The 16,827-nt window shown below is 38.2% G+C and overlaps 1 protein-coding gene across 13 annotated transcripts in view; it reads right to left on the reverse strand.

The window, feature by feature from the left end:
* VEPH1 (ventricular zone expressed PH domain containing 1) overlaps positions 1-16,827 on the reverse strand; it is a 144,229-nt gene that overhangs the window by 124,005 nt on the left and 3,397 nt on the right. For 4 of the 13 annotated variants that reach the window (XM_032225399.1, XM_032225397.1, XM_032225402.1 and 1 more), the window contains exons 1-4: positions 10,287-10,375; positions 9,105-9,277; positions 316-531; positions 26-166 (exon numbers count right to left, since the gene is read on the reverse strand). In XM_032225399.1, coding sequence (XP_032081290.1) covers positions 26-166; positions 316-531; positions 9,105-9,254 — 507 coding nt within the window. In that variant the 5' untranslated portion in view covers positions 9,255-9,277; positions 10,287-10,375. Of the gene's footprint in view, positions 1-25; positions 167-315; positions 532-9,104; positions 9,278-10,286; positions 10,563-12,750; positions 13,252-16,139; positions 16,480-16,503; positions 16,571-16,827 lie in introns of those variants that run through there. The other 9 variants (XM_032225403.1, XM_032225404.1, XM_032225407.1 and 6 more) reach the window with 7 other exon arrangements.

The raw sequence follows: 16,827 nt of genomic DNA on the forward strand, positions 1-16,827 counted from the left end.
AGATGGGTTGAGGTGAAGATCTTGCCTTTTGTGTGATTTTCCCATGCTTCCTTTCTGTTTCAAGGAAATATATCAAGATCTCCCATCCTCCTTTTTCAACATATTTACTACTGTAACCACAAAAGGAATCTTCTCCATGATAAGTTGTTAGATAATTTCTCTGTCCCTTGGGGAAAAAATTGAAAATTAAATAAGTCATCCACCCACCTTTTCTACTATAAATTTGGGGGAGACTGTTTATGTTAGTTCTATTACAAAAAAGAACCAATCAACATACCCTCAAAAAGGTACATCATCAGGCAAAACATTCCCTACCTGCAGAATGCAGCTCATAATATCAGAGGCAATCTTTGCATGCGGTGTGTCTTCATCTTTACAAAAGGGTTTCAGATTGTGCTCTAAACATGACTCCCAGAGATCAATAAGAGCTTTTCCATGCTTCTCGATGGATTCTGTCTCCCTGATGGCTGAAGTAATTCGAGTGACACAAATCTCCACAACTGCTTGGTCATTGTCATTTGTCTGGTAGTCCTGATTGAGATAAAATATGATAACAGTTGGAGTCCATACCTAGAGGAAGATGTTTATTCATACTTAGACATTGACTAGCACAGTGATGGCTAACCTTTTTGTTGTCACGTGTCTCATCTATAATACAAGGCATGTGTGGACACTCCCTGCACATGCGCTTGTGACATCCCACGCTCCCCACGGCCCCCAGTGCATACATGCATGACCCCCTTGTCCCCTATTTTGGGCCTAGTAGGCCCCCTGCAGCATCTTGGAACCAAAACAGGCTGCAGGGGGTGTATCAACACCACCACCCCCACGCATGCAACACGACCCCCCACCCCCCACACGTGACCCAAAAATCAGCTGACTGGCAGGAGGCCGCACGCATGTGTGGTGGAACTGAGCTGGGGCAATGGCTTGCGTGCTTGCATAGAGGGCTCTGTATGCCACCTGTGGCACGCATGCCATAGGTTCGCCATGAAGAGCCTAGCCTTTAGCAGGGAGCCTTGGTTCATTGTGACTGAAAGCACTTGACTAGACTACACTAAAACCAAGATCTTAATTTGCACACTTTAAAACATATTAAAACTTCAGACATTTGGCCATGATATTTCATAGCTCAGCCAAACCCAGCTCACAATGAAACTAGGTAATCCAAATGGCACAAAAATCATTGACACAACCAGAATATATCTACTTTATCAAAATAGGATAACATACATACCTTTTCTTGGTGTTCTGTTTGGACCATGTAATTTCTTTACCTGTCTGGGCAGGGCTGCCTCCAAATTTTTAATGACAATATTTCAAGTGGCCTTTTGTATACTTAATATGGTTGTAAAGAGAAAGAAAGCCATAAACATGTATTATTGCCCACTAGTTTAAGGTGTAGGCTTTATTGCAACATTATGGACTTTCAAGAATTGGCCATTCTTATGATGGGCCATGTTTGAGCAATTACTGCATTGAAGTAACCTGCTCAATTGGATCAATTTGTTCTAACAGGGCTATGTTCCTAAGTAGCCATGCCCCTTTGTTTACATTGGCCAAACACTTAAATAACTCTTCCTAAACTCTGATGAGCACTAATGTTAGCATGTTTAGTGTCATCTCAGCTGCTGTTGTTGAGGGTGAATATTATTTGTTTGTTTGTTATAAAATTTATTGACTGCCCATCTTATCAAGGGTAACTCTGGGTGGTTTACAATAATAAAAATAAAAATGTTGCAGAGATAAAAACATAAATAGGATACAACACAGTCACATATAGTGACCCAACCGAAAGAAAAGAAGGTGGGAGAAGATTAGGAAGGAAGATGGGATCTGTGGTTAATTAATCAACCACCCACCCCCATTGTGATGCTGCCCCATTGGAACCCCAAGACAGAGTCATGTTTTAGGCTCTTATGGAAGGTCGGGAGGGTTTATTTATCCTTTCACTGTCTTAACATTAAATACTATACTTCAGGGGTGAATCCAGCAGGTTCTGACAGGTTCTGGAGAACTGGTAGCGGAAATGTAGAGTACTTCGAGAACCGGCAAATGTCACCTCTGGCCCCAGAGTAGGGTGGGAATCAGTGGTGGGTTACGGATCCAGGTCCAACTGGCATGGTTGTAATAGGCCCGGCGTCGCCCACATGGACACGCGTGGCACTTGTATGTCGTAACTGCCATTGACGCCTCTGCAAGCCACCACGATGCTCCAGCTGCTCGGTGGAGCGTTGTGCGGGTGCTGTATGTGCCATGCGCATGTGCAAAAGCGCCGAAGGCTTTAAAAAACAGGTAAGGAGCTCGAGCGGCCAGGTGGGCCCTCCAGAGCACCGTTGCCCTCTCCCACATTGGTAAAATATATAGGAAGGAGTTTGCTGAAGATTTTTATATTATTGAATCTTCCTGGGAGCAGAACAGACGGATGTCAGAAAAGAAACCTGAAGCTCAAAGATTACGAACTGTAATTCTTTCTGAAATCCATATAAATATCTAAGGGCAATAAGTAATTAGTGCTTTAGAGATCTGATTTTATTTGGATATGTTCAGTCTTGCTTGATTTCTGATGAGGCTAAATTTCCCTAAGGCTAAATTCCATTTTGGATGGTACTATATGCACAATTCCTTTGCTTATAGTTACCCTGTGGATGCTGGTTGTTTTTCTCTAATCCTAACACTAACCATTTCTGCTATTGTCAGCTGTACCTCAGTAGAGAAGGCTATAATGTATAATACATCTCAGAAGGCTGAAGTGCCTGCAGACTGATCATCACTTACTGTGATTAAACCGTCTTTGTTAATTAGAGAAAAAAGGCATTTTTATTCTTTGGCTTTGATCCTAGATATATAGTTGAAAAGAGACCAAAATTGTACCATAATTCCAAATTTTGGAAATCAGTAATTGCTGCACCACCCTGAGTTATTTTGATTATTGGCATGTGTGTGGGGGTGCGGCATGCCCTCCCTGCAATCCATTTTTTGGTCCCAGGCAGCTTCAGGAGGCCTGCTAGGCCCAAAACGGGCCATGGGGGGGACCACGGGGGGATCACGTACATGTGCATAGGAAGCACAGGGGGGGGTGTAGGTGTGCATGCACAGGATGAGGGGTGCATTGCATTATGAGTGTGGGCACACAGACACGCACTGTCACGTGTGCACATGCAATTTCGGTACACAAGGAGAAAAGGTGATCCATCACTGTTATACAGACATTTATGAGATTATGTATATTCGTTTTCTAAAGAACAAAAGGAACAAATCATAGAAATTGTACTCTTAGTTATCAATTACTACTAATGGTTTAATTTATGATGTTCTGTGGACATTACAAAAGCTATGTTGCTGCAGGACAAAATTTCTTTATTGAAGAGACTTAATCCAGATCCTGGGCCATTGCTGACAGTAATCATGTACCATCTCTGCTCCAGAAATCTTTCCATCCATTATGTTACAAGAACAGGCTCTGAAACATATCTAGTTTAAAGGTTTCCATCAGGCGGTCTGACACAGAATTTTTCATGGTGTTGTGGGAGAGAAAAAGTGAATCCCGTTAAACAGTGAGAGACCGTGCCATTCTGAATGTGAAAGCAGTCCAGCTGGTCTTGATAGAACTGAAGCCCCACTTGTAAATATTATATAAACCACCCTGGTCTCCACACCCTGAAGTATTAAGTGTGGAGAACATTTTCCAACTGGACAGAAAATACTAGCAGCAATATAGAAACTTGGCAACTGTTTGGCTGCCATAGCAGAGGAGTTTCCAATTTTATTATGGCCTGACCTCACTGGCAATTCGGATCTAAAAGTAATTAGAAAGACTATCTATGACAGGAAGAGAAACTAGTGTCATGACATCTGTGTTCTCCATCATGACTTCTTGTGTTCTCCTTCACTAGAGCCCTTTAGACAGGGTGGATATCAGAGATATTCAAGTGGATCCTGCATGGATGAAAGGTATGGATTGGATTACCTCTGACTCTGAGGACCCTTCCAACTCTAAATTTTGTGTTGGACAACTGAAATTGAAATAATGAACCAAATAATTGACTCCCTTGTCCTTCCTTTCTGTGCTTGTACTTTTATAATTACTTTTTTATACAAAAAAATGAATTAAGTTCAAAGGACTATACAGAATTAAAGATTCTATTGCTGTACTAAAACATAATTTATCGCTTGTCATTTATGATAAGTTTGTGTAAATCAATTGCTAAATCAGAATGCAAGGGGCAGTCTAATTCCAATGTTCAGTTTCCAAAATAGACAGATTCTTATCAAAGGGACATTATGATTATTTGTGAAAAATGGTATTTATTAACCTAAATTGAGCTTAAATACCTTTATAAATTAAAATATCTTGATATCTTAAAAAACTGAACAACAGTAGAATTCGCTGTAATCAGTGGTGGGATTAAAATAATTTAACAAACCGGTTCTCTCCCCAAATGATTTCTTCGAACAACAGTTCACCAAACTGCTCAGAAATTTAACAACCGGTTATCACAAAGTGGTGTAAACAGGCTGAATCCCACCACTGGCTGTACCCTCTGTCTGTTTCATTTTAAAGGTTTGTACCCTGGATTGTCAGACAAAGCAGTCCTTTTGTTTCATTTGAAGACAAATGAAATAAGATAGCTGAAGAAGGAAGAAGTGTGGGATAACTGAACCCCCAAAGCTGTCTGAGGAGTATACAAGCAATGGAGAACGGAGAATGATGTCACAACAGAAGCACACCTCGAGAAAATGAGGAAACACGACATACTATAGAAGTCCAGAACAATGACAGTCTCCCCAGAAATGAAATCTGGAGTTTGCTAATCCAGAAAATTGGCCAGTGATAACAGCCTCAAGAAGTAGGTCTTTAGAAATAGCATATAGTCCAGAGTGGATTAACAGTAGGAAGGGATCTACTACATTCTCCAACATCCCATCCAACAGCAGGCCCAAGCACCAGATCATGCATTCCATCTTCTGCATGGTTGCAAGTGACTTTGGGGAAGGTTGCTGGGAAAAGCAGCAATAAATTTCATATTGTGAGATAGGAACCTTAGTCTAAGGCAGTGATTCTCAACCTGTGGGTCAGGACCCCTTTGGGGGTCGAATGACCCTTTCACAAGGGTCACTTAAGACCATAGGAAAACCCATATTTTAAAAAAAATACCAAAAACATAAAATAATTTTATAGTTGGGGGTCACCACAACATGAGGAACTGCATTAGGAAGGTTGAGACCCACTAGTCTAAGGTATGGGGGATTGCTGAAGAAATACAATAAGATCTTAAAAAGGAAAAAAAATGTAATTTTAGAAGAGTAATTCGATTACTGGTGTGATTTTAAAGACTTTAAAGCTTAGAAAAAATATATAACTACAAACAAAACTGGATATTCAGTTGTTGGACAAATGCTATATTTTGTAAAATGTCTAGTCATAAAAAAAGAAAGTTATTTGATTTCCTTTGCTTCTGTCTTGAGTCTGACCCTATTCCCAAATCTCAATCACAGTGCCTCAATTCCAGAAAAGTGTGTCACATCTGGAAGTGTTACCTATCTAATCGTTTCAGAACCAACCTAAGTCAGCACCTACCATAATATCCTGAAGTAATGAATTATATAATTTTGCTGTAGAAAAAAGTATTTCTTTCAGTTGCTCTATGGGAGAGAGGAATCCCCCCGTCCTTGGCTGAACATCATATTTGATATTTATCTGCAGCATATCTGATTCATCATTGATCATAACTGATCATGCCATGAGGAAACTAGATTTGTTAATTTGTAAATGGTATAATTCTATTCCAATTTGCTATAGGGCTACGTAAATTTAAGTTAAAATCTCGCTGCTGATTTTATCTTCTCTCTTAATAAGGTCTTAGCATAGTATTTTGGAATTTAAGGGGGCACATATGGTTTCTGTTTTAAATTCATTGATTATAAACAATTAAATTTAACAGGTACTCCTCACTTAGCGACTGGCCATTTTATGACTGTTCATATGAAAACACCCATTACATGAAATCCATGTAATGGATGCTTTATGGCCATAAAGCACCCCTAGCGTCATAAGTGATCATGCTGCACCCTTTATGGCAGAGGTGGGTTGCTCCGGTTTAGCCAGGATCGGGCAAACTGGTAGTAGCAGCGGTGGGAAGCACCGCCTACCCACCCAGACACTTCTGCACATGCGCGGAAGTGTTGCACATGCCCGAACCGGTAGTAGAAAAATTGGCAATCCACCATTGCTCTATGGTCACATGACCACATGTTGGGTGGGTCAGCTTTACAAAACTGTCATGGTGTTCCATAGTTCATATCCTTGCAATTTGGGGTTTTTTTTTGCCAGTATCCAGCAAAAAAAAACAACCATTCACATGAATGGTTCACTTGATGATCATGTCATTTCCTTATGACCTCCACATTTTCTTAATGGGACAGTAGCATTTGCTTAACAACTGCCATTAAAACAGCCAGAAAACTATTCCCACTGAGTGGGTGACTTACAACTGCAACAATTTATGACCATAATTCCAGGCTCAATTATTATAGTAAGTGAAGGAGTACCTTGTCTAACCCAATATAGTAGATTAATTAGTACAAGTTATTTTTTGGTTGGAGGAATATCAACAACTCATGCTTATTACAGAATAATAGTTTTTACTTTTTCACAATCCCTCTTCTCTTTCCCTTTTTTTCCCCTCTTACTACTGACATTGCTCCTGTTCCCAAAGCTCACTCTCCAACGTTTTCCTAGCTTTTCCCCACTTGCCTTAAAGAATGGCCCAGTTACTCTCCTTCCTTCTACCCAAACCACAACATTCCTATTAGAAACAGTAAGCCTTAATACTCATTGCTGTATTTGTTCTATTCTATGTCAGCAATATGAGTGCTATTCCTTCTAAAAATGTTTCTTAGTTGTGAAATATTGAAGAATGCATAGATTTGCTATTAAGTTTGCGTTCCATTCTCAGTTGTGAAAAATGACCTATCTCCTTCACATTCTGAACATTTAAATCATTCTTAAAGTTCTTTTAGGTCAGTTATGCGTTATTACTGCCCTCAAGTGGAAACTAATGGCAAATGTTTTCTCCACATTGTCCGATGTTCTATAATAGTACTGAATTCAACAGTGGTATCAGTGAGCTAAGGCAGTGAGTTACTGTATATACTCGAGTATAGCCTAGTTTTTCAGCCCACTTTTTGGCTGAAAAAGCCGCCTCGGCTTATACTCGAGTCAGTGAAAATTTGCCCGAAATGGAGGAGAAAAGGGGCGGGGCCATGCCGCTGGGTGACACTCGTGAATGGCCCAGTGCCCCTGTGAGTTTCCCCTCCCTCTGTGTCAGTTTGCCGCGCAGCGCGCACCGCACCATCCCCCCTCCTCACGTTCTAATGTAATGCAGGGCTGTCTTACGATTCCCCTTCCTCCCCCTCCTGCCGCTCTGCAACGATGTCCCACCTCCTCCTTGGTTATGGCAAGCAGCCACATAGCGATGTCCCACCTCCTCTGGTACAGTGATCCAATGATAGGAATCACTGTGCCGTGTGTCATAGGAGGCGGGACATCGTTCCCGCGGCTGCACGGGACATCATCATCACAGCGGGACATCAGCATCATGAGGTGAGTGAAGTATTTCATTGAATACACCGCTAGTTTACTGTTTTTCTTTGAAATAAATATTCAAAAACATTATGGTATCTATTTTATTTTTGAAATTTACCGGTAGCTGCTGCATTTCCCACCCTAGGCTTATACTCGAGTCAATAACTTTTCCAGTTTTTTGTGGTAAAATTAGGTGCCTCGGCTTATATTCGGGTCGGCCTATACTCGAGTATATACGGTAGGTGGATTCATTATTCCACACATATATTTAAAAGTTACCATAGGTTTCCTTCTGAAATTTGAAAGGGTGTATTTGCGTGTGTATATGAGTACCAGTGGTGGGTTTCAAAATTTTTTAGAACCTCTTCTGTAGGTGTGACCTGCTTTGTGGGAGTGGCTTGCCGACCATGTGACCGGGTGGGAGTGGCTTGCCAGCCATGTGACTGGGTGGGCCTGGCCAACTTGTAAAATGTGGTGAAACTCACTTAACAACGCTCTTGCTTAGCAACCAAAATGTTGGCTCAGAAACTTTGACATTTGAAGCACGCAAGTCTTAAAGCTGTCAAGTTACAAGACTCTTGCACCCCTAACCCTTTAGAAGAAAAAAACCCAGGGGTGTTCAACCTTGACAGCTTTGACTTGTGGACTTCAACTCCTAGAATTCCTCCTCTCGCTCTTCATCTTGATGATATGCGGATGGGTGGGGGTAGGGAGCTGGAACCGGTTCTAAATGGCACTGTAGATTTGTGGAATCTCTTCTATAAAAGAGGTTAGAACTGGCAGGAACCCACCCCTGATGGGTACCCACACAAACATACATCATACTTGAGTGGGGCATACATTTGAAAGAAAAAATTCAAAACAAGTATAAAACAAGGATGCTTGGTAAGTAATTTTTGGAACATGTATTCTCCTGTAAGATTCTCAAGAAAATCAATAAATGTTCATCACGGGCATCATTTAATATTCTTTAACACTGGCCAGGAATGCAGAATTTATTGTTTTCTTCTACTTCAAGATATATTGTTTTCAAGTCAGGTTGTAAGCCATCCAATCAAAAATACAAATCCTGGGTGTAAATGATTCATATTAGATAATAAGCCAATGATCCTTTTTGCCAGCCTGCCAAATTTCTCAATAATAGTAAATTCAAAGATGCACAAATCTGATGACTGGTATAATTCATGTGTCATCTAGCAGATGCATATACTTGGGCCATATGCCTTTATCACAAGAAACATTAAGATGTATTTAATGTTTGCGTTTAAAGGCCAGATACCAAGGGTACTTGTATGAAAAATATTATTCCTAAACAATGAAATGCTTTGTATGATTTCTGATTTCTAACTTTTACTGACACATTCTGCTATTCTTGCAATCATTCAATATTGTTTTTCTTTTCACTTGTTGGCTAAAAACAGGGAATTATTATTATTATTACATTCATGACTTTAATAAAAATGTTCTAAAGAATAATTATAGAATGATTTATTTATACATTATTTATCACATTTACTTGCTGCTTTTGTCTATAGAAATTCTTAGTCATCCAGGTCATGGTTGTCCCAAAAAGCTTCTTCAAGAGGCAACTGGATTTTCTGGTCTGCAGCTCTGCCTGGATTAACCACTTCATAACACATGGAACAGTGTAGAAGAACAAACCCATCTGGATTAGATTCAGCAATCCATCTGCATTTAAAAAATAAAGGCTACTCTTTTGAAGACAGCAAACTCCACATTTGGAGAAAGAGGACTCTGGTTTGAAAGAGGGGTCAAAGAGGCCATCTATGTCAAAATTGCCTGCCCTCTCTCTACAGAGGGGGAGGGATATGACATCATCTATCTCCAGTCTACAACACAGTCCTTTCAACCGTTCCAAGAAGGCTCCACACCAATTTGCACCACTCAGGTGACCCTGAGGACCCTTATAAATCTCCAGGTGACCTTAATGACTCTTTACAAGAATGCCAATGACCAGCTGCATGCACGGAATATAAATCCTTCTTTTCCCCACCATCCAGTCAGAGCCGAAGAAGCTTCTTGGATGAGAAGCGAAATGACTTCAAGGAAACCCAGAAAGTACAGTTTCCTCTTGAAAAAGCACCTTTAGGATTTGCTGCTTTTCTTATGGTTCAAGGGGACTCTGATTTAAACAATAGAAAACATTTTCAAATCATTTTGCTTCCTGCTGACTTTAGTTTCAGGCACTGACACACTGACATGCTACCTTCCCAGTCTTTCTGAATTTAATAATAACTGCTCCCACTTTATTGAGGGGGAAATTTATAATTTATTTTCTTGAGTTTCTGCAGCTACCGTGTTTCCCCGAAAGTAAAACAGGGTCTTATTTTCTTTTGACCCCCAAAATAAGCGCTTGGCCTTATTTTCAGGGAGGTCTTATTATTTTTGAGGTGCAGGAGGTGGCGAGTGTGGTCACCTCATGGCTGCTGCTGTTTTGTGATATTTTTGGGGAGGGCTTATTTTTGGGGGAGGGCTTATTTTAGCACATGCACTCAAAAGCCCGATTATACTTATCTGGGGAGGTCTTATTTTCATGGAAACAGGGTAAATCTCATTTTATTTATTTATTTTAGAAAATTTATATTGCCACCTACTCGTACATGGTTACTCAAGATGGCTTACATGGATTTTCTAACCCATATTCTGCTTTGCAAAGAGTACGAAGGGTTCTACTTACAGGAGATGAACTAATTAGTTTGATTTGCTCAAGGGCTTCAGATAGGCATCCTTCTATTTCAGAATCGTCCAAAGAAAAGAGTTCCCCAGCACGTGAAAGATCTTTCTGTTCCAAAACAAGTTTGAGAGGTGGTGCATAGTTGATTCTGCCAATGAGACTGAATCTGGTATGCGGGACTTCTTTCAGTTAAGGCTAGTGACATATAAATCCATAATGCGTCAGGTATTCCTTTTCTATAAATGTTTCTTCAAATCTTGAGACCTTTTTGGCCAGGAGCTGAGGAAAAAAAAGGACCTCATTAGCGATGCATGTTGATATACTGGCTTGTAAACTATAGGAAGTCCTCAATGTGCAATAATTCAATTAGCAATTATTCCAAGTTACAGTAGCACTGAAAAAAGTGATTCACTTAATTGCAGGGATTCACTTAACAACTGTAGCACAAAAGGTCATAAACTTTGGTGCGGCTCATTAACAACCACCTTACTTAGCAACTTGCTTAGTTAGAAATTCTGGTCTCAATTGTGGTTGAAAGTTGAGGACTACCTGTGCTACATTTTATTTTTAAGAAAATGAGTTACACCCTACAATATTTTAATATTCCATCGCCAAACTCATTTGAAGACATGCTTAGCTATACAATCTGTAACTTTTGAAAGGGAATTTATAGTAAGTTTTGGATCAAAACTGTAAATAGTAACGGTAAATTCACTATACTTCATACCTGAAATATTCACACCTGAATAACAGAGGATAAGGTAGTGGCAGCACTGATTTGCACAAAAGTGAGCATAGCACAGTAGTAGTCCAAGAGACATTCCCCATGCTTTGAGAGTAAATGAAGGTGTGTAAGCTCCATTGGATTATATCTCTTATGTGTAGCAAAGAAACCTCCACTAATAACAACAGTCAAATGCAGGGGTGTCAAACTGGATGTGTCACATGCTGGCCACGCCCACCACCGGTTGAGTGAAGGGGAAAAAGTTGTGATACATCACGTGATGACAACATGACATATCGAGTTTGACACCCGTGGTGTAATGCATTCAGGTTTCATAGGAACTATGGGTTAACACAGAGATGGCTTTAGAGAAGTTACATGGAGGCCCTTGACAAAACATGGGGTTAGTCCAGGAAAATAAGAAAGCATAAGAAATAAACGTAAGTTTGCCCTCCCTTGATTCTCTCTGCTATAAGACAGAAAGAAAGGGAAACACTGCAGGTTGCAAGTTTCTGTTATTCTACCCTATATCCGCAAAGTAGCCTATACTTTAGTCTAAAATAACAACAACCCTCAAAGGGATGACATATATTTAGTCATGGGTGAGATAAAAGTGCAGGAAAATAAATAGGAGGATGCAATGTGTTTAATGTAACATAAAATAGTAGGGGTGTTCTGTGGACTGGATTGAATCCTTGCAAAACTATTTCTTGCCATGTGGCATATGTGCCATAGGGCTCGGTATTATAAAGTGATCAGCCCTCCAATTGTACCCACGTCCAGATGTATGTATAATGTACGCTAGAACTGTATTATCTCTTATTTTACATTTGGCTTGTGCCCATTTAGGAAGCAATAGATGCAATAAATTGTATTGTGTTGTGTATTTCATTATTAATTAACATGTTTGCCTACTCTCAAGTGGGTAAAAGCTTTGTAAAGATTTCTGAAACACGCACAACAGTGGTAGCCCAGGACCAGAATAACTGTAATAACTTAGCTTCTATACTTCTTTTTCAAGCTTATCAAGAAAGTTTAATTAAGAATAAAATGAATTTTTAATTTTTTAAAAAAATTAAAAAGTCTATCCCCACTTTGCACCTTCCTTTTTGTGCACAAGATAGATAGTGTTCATAATTTACCATCATTTAAAAAAGGCAAACAAGGCTTTTTGGTAGACCTGCTGTATAAAAAGATTCTGCCACATATTCCCCATCAATGCCATAAAGTTACAGTAAGTAATCCTTGGGTTCCAGATGGCACATCAAGAGCCTTTTTCTGTTGATCACATTACAAATCTCCAAATAGTATTTCACCTGAGTTTGACTGCGAAAGTGTAAAGGTAATATGGTTATACGGTTTCTTTCATTAGTTTCACTTGCTGTTTGTACAAGAATATTTTAAATGCTCAGTAGTAATGCTTATAGTGGCTAGAAATGCCATTACCAACAAGTTATCATTTACTATGTCGTAATTTGGCATCTGCCATCCTTATCCCCACTTTTATACCAAATAGTCATCCACAAATGATGATACAACTTGCTTGGAACAAGCACAATTTTATAATAAATACAATACATAATAATAGATTAGTTTAACGGTCACCAAAATCAGAAACCATACAATTTATGTGGAATGAAAAAAAAATCACATTCAAAATAGAAGTGCTTTGTTTATATTGCCAAGCATCCTTTAGAAAATAATCTTGTGCAAATATACACAAATGGCAAGCCTCCGTTTTACCTGATTATGACTCCACAGCGTTCACATGAAGACTTTTTTTTTGCTTTTTTTGTAGCTTCAAGAGGTTGGTTTTGAGACTCAGAGTTGAGTGCAGCTTTGACCGTTGCATTAGTCTTGCGTTTGAGGGCACAAGAAGTGGAAAGTTATAGAATCAACGTTTTAGGCAGTGAACCTGAAGCACTTAATTACAGGGCCAAGTATAAAGAATTTGAGGAATGCAGACTAAAGTAGCCTAAAAATTACCAAGAGCTTGATCAGGTGACCAGAAAGAACTAAAAGCAGAGAAGCCTTATATCTGAATGAACGCCTTTGTTCCTGCAACAAAATTTTACAAAAGGTCTTCAACGTGAGCATTTTGTTTTTATGTGGATGAAAGAGTGCTCTCTGTTGGTGAAAAACTATCCTCTCCTGGGGAGACACCCCAATGAGTTTTTATTGTTCTTTTAAAGAAACCAAATGAATGAAACTACTGTGGAGAAGACCATTTTCTCCAAAGAATAATTTTGCTAGAAATTCAAAGTGTGCCTGAAGTTACTCATACCCTTTCCTTATGAACATGTATAAATAAGATCCTGAAATTAATGACATTAATAATAAATGTTTTGTACACTGTGAAATCATTCTATATTTTTAGATAAATATACATTTGTGTATGTGTATGCTTTTTTGTGTCTATCAAATAACACATTGGATAAGAAGAAGCAGGAATCTAAATCAAAAAAGGGAGGACATTCAAAAGCAAAACCTAGATTGTGTTTCTTTTTATGGCTAGGGATGCTAGATGTGATCTATTGTGTTTTATTTTTTCCAGCTTAATTCCCCTGTAGCTATATGGCACTCACTTAAAACTAGAAAAAGGAAACTGATAAAGTAAAAATGATTTGTTACGGCCATTATGATAGGTTTCAGGCTGTGAAAAGGATAGGGCCGTTTGCATGAAAATCCACATTCCAAATTTTAATTATTTGCTTTTATTTTATTTTGTTTTGTTTTGTTTCTCCGTCTCTTATAACTTCAGAGCAGAGAGAACATTATTTCATATACCAGCTTCATTCTTCCTGAAAGGTTTTGCCCAAGGTAATAGGGCAGGGGAAAAAAAAATTTTTTTTTTTGCAGTTATAGCAACAAAAATGTGTCTGCACTAGGCTGTTTCATAAGAAGTCAAAGGTGAACATTCCAGAATTATAATGCATTGCCAAATGTGGTTTATGCAAACTTCCCCCTAATACTTAACTTGTACCTATTTTTGCAACAAAAATAACTCCTCTTATTAACTGAACAAGAATTTTATCTCCCTTTGCGACATCACGATAGTTTTTTTTAATGCATTCTTTAACTTGCTGGTCTGTTGATTTTTTATTTTTATTTTTTTGCCTTAAGGAGAACACATTCACTTTATCTGTCTTGAAGGAACCTTTTGTTCTATGTCTGCATGGGCAACTTCATGTAAAGTTGTATCAGAGAATGGACTGATTTCCTCACCAGTGTGGCAGTCAGAATTAAGGTTCCAAGTCACAGTAAGGAATGATGAATTCTCCCTCATTCTTGTTGTGTTATTCCTTCTTCCAGCATTCAGTATATTGCCTGGTGTTCATTATATAGCTCTGTGGTCCTAAGTACCCAATTTTACTTAGGATTTCCAAATTAATTCTTGAGTGCTCTATAATAAAATTATAAGTCATGGATTGGGGAATCCTACTTTGTGTATGTTATGTTACTCAAGACACAGATGTGAAACATACAGTTTTATATATTTTCTGAGAGCAGAGTGTCATCAGAATTTATGTTTTGCCTAACTCATCGAACGAAAGACTGCCAGTCTATTGTAAGAAGGCATTTCCTGATTGATTTCCTTATGTCTATTATTAGTGCCTTTTAGAAGATAATACACTTGCCATCATGTGAAGACTAAAGTAGTAACCAACAAGTCCCATGCTGGAGTTTACCATTATGTATAGATACAACTTCTTGGCTCCAAGGACACAAAGCACAATATCTGGATATTGTAACAGTAATCAAGAAGCCCCAAGTAAAGGCAATAAAGTTCATGTAATCTTCTCACTGATAGCAGGTAATCAACTATTATGTAAGGCTTCATTCTTGTCTACAATAAAGACTATCATCTAGGACAGATATGTCTGTGAGTCTTCTACAAATGTAGATGAAAAGCAAAGTTAACCTGTAAACTCTTACAAATCTTTGATTCATTATTGAATCCTAGTCATGCAAAAACCAAAACCCTTAATTATACAGTATCTTGGCCTAAACACCCTTAAAAATTCTGTAAAAGAATAACAAACTGCCGACGAAAGACACTTCATTGTAGAAAAAAGAGAAGAGTAAAACAACAATTTAAAGAATTTAAGAATGGCAAAACACTGGATTAGAATTTAACTTCAGAAAGTTTTTGAATTGATTAAGGGGAGAAATGTTTTTGTTAAAGTGCTTTAGAAATAAATAAATAAATAAATAATGCATATCTTTGTGGAATACAGATTGCTTAGTATTTTAGTGATTCTTAAAATGTACAACCTTTTACAGAAATTAGAAATAAAAGAAGAACAAGTTAAACAGTATGTAATAAAATGGTCCAAGAATTTTGGTTAAAATATATAGATATATAACTATATCAATGGGAGAAGGAGTGGTGGTTGTCTAACCCACACTTTTCTGTTTTATAAGTAGTAGGTGGTGGTCTACTTTATCAAATGCCTTACTGAAGTCAAAATAAATTATATCTACAGCATTTTTCTAGTCTACTAAGAACGCAAAGAATGCAATAAGATGTAATAATATGTAATAAAACAAAAGTATGTCCTAAAAAACAAAAATGTTAGAACTTCTAGTTTGAACTGACTAAATCCTGACCCCAACTGACTTGGGGTCACTGAACTTGGTTCTTGCATCTTTGTTAGCTAGATAAATCAGATCTTTGCAGCAGTTATAGCTCACCAATTAAAAGTGTCGTACTCATGGTTTTTTTTCATGCAGTTACTCTACTTAAAATATTACAATTAATATCAAGCTTAATATCAAGTGTTAAATAAAAATAGACACTAGTGATGCTTTAGACTTAAAGTTATATTACTGTAGCTCCTTAAAAGTAGTCAGACAACTAAATAACAAGTGTACATATGAGGGTAGATTTGGAGAAATGGTAGAAGAATCACAAATGTTAAATTTTGCACTACTTTTGTATGTTGCACATCACTCAATGTTCATTCTTCTATTTAAAAAATGGGATGTTGAACCACATGTTGCAGTCATAACAGTATACCACCATGCAGATCACAGATCTTTGGGATAATATCTAGCAAACCTCATATATGTTAGTGATGAAATTCTTGAATCTTGTGACCAGAATAATAGAATGCATATGATGATATTACCTCTTAAGTTTATGTTTGCTCATTAGGAACGGTGAGGAGGTTCCAGATCTGTAGACAGCCTTGCATACCAGAAAAGCTTTAATACTGAAGATTTTGAGAGTGACTCAAAAGAGTACGACTCTACCCATCAGAGTTTACTTTGAGTTCAGTTTCATAGCAATCTCTCAGTTCTATTGTCCATAGCCAGCTGGGCTTCTACTGCAGAAACTTCATTATAAGACAATACAATTTTTGGTCTCCTAAACAAAAGTTGTCCCTGTATTAAAAATCTCATATTTCAGTACTTTGGACAGGAAATGGTGAAAGATAAATATAGCACCCTGAAGCCTTGAAGGAAAATTCGGCACAATTTATCTCTACTTACGATGAAATATCAGAACCTGCTTCACCTTCTAATAGTGTTTCCAAAATTTACTGCTTACAGACACCACCTATAAAAACATAATAGCATCTATACAGCAAGTTCACATTTAAGTATCCATAGCACATCCCATCCTATGAAAACTCTCAAGTCTCCATTACTATAGTTAGATTTTTGGCTGCCTCAGAGATCAGCTTATGGGTTTTGACATGCAGCCATTTGAAGCCAAACATCTCCTATGTCAGGCCCACAATTAATTATTTATTCTTGAAAAAGCTAATACAAATGCATGTTGGTTTACAGTTGTTCATTACCTCACAGAAAGGG

Source organism: Thamnophis elegans, chromosome 10, assembly GCF_009769535.1.
Source record: "Thamnophis elegans isolate rThaEle1 chromosome 10, rThaEle1.pri, whole genome shotgun sequence".
NCBI lineage: Eukaryota > Metazoa > Chordata > Lepidosauria > Squamata > Colubridae > Thamnophis > Thamnophis elegans.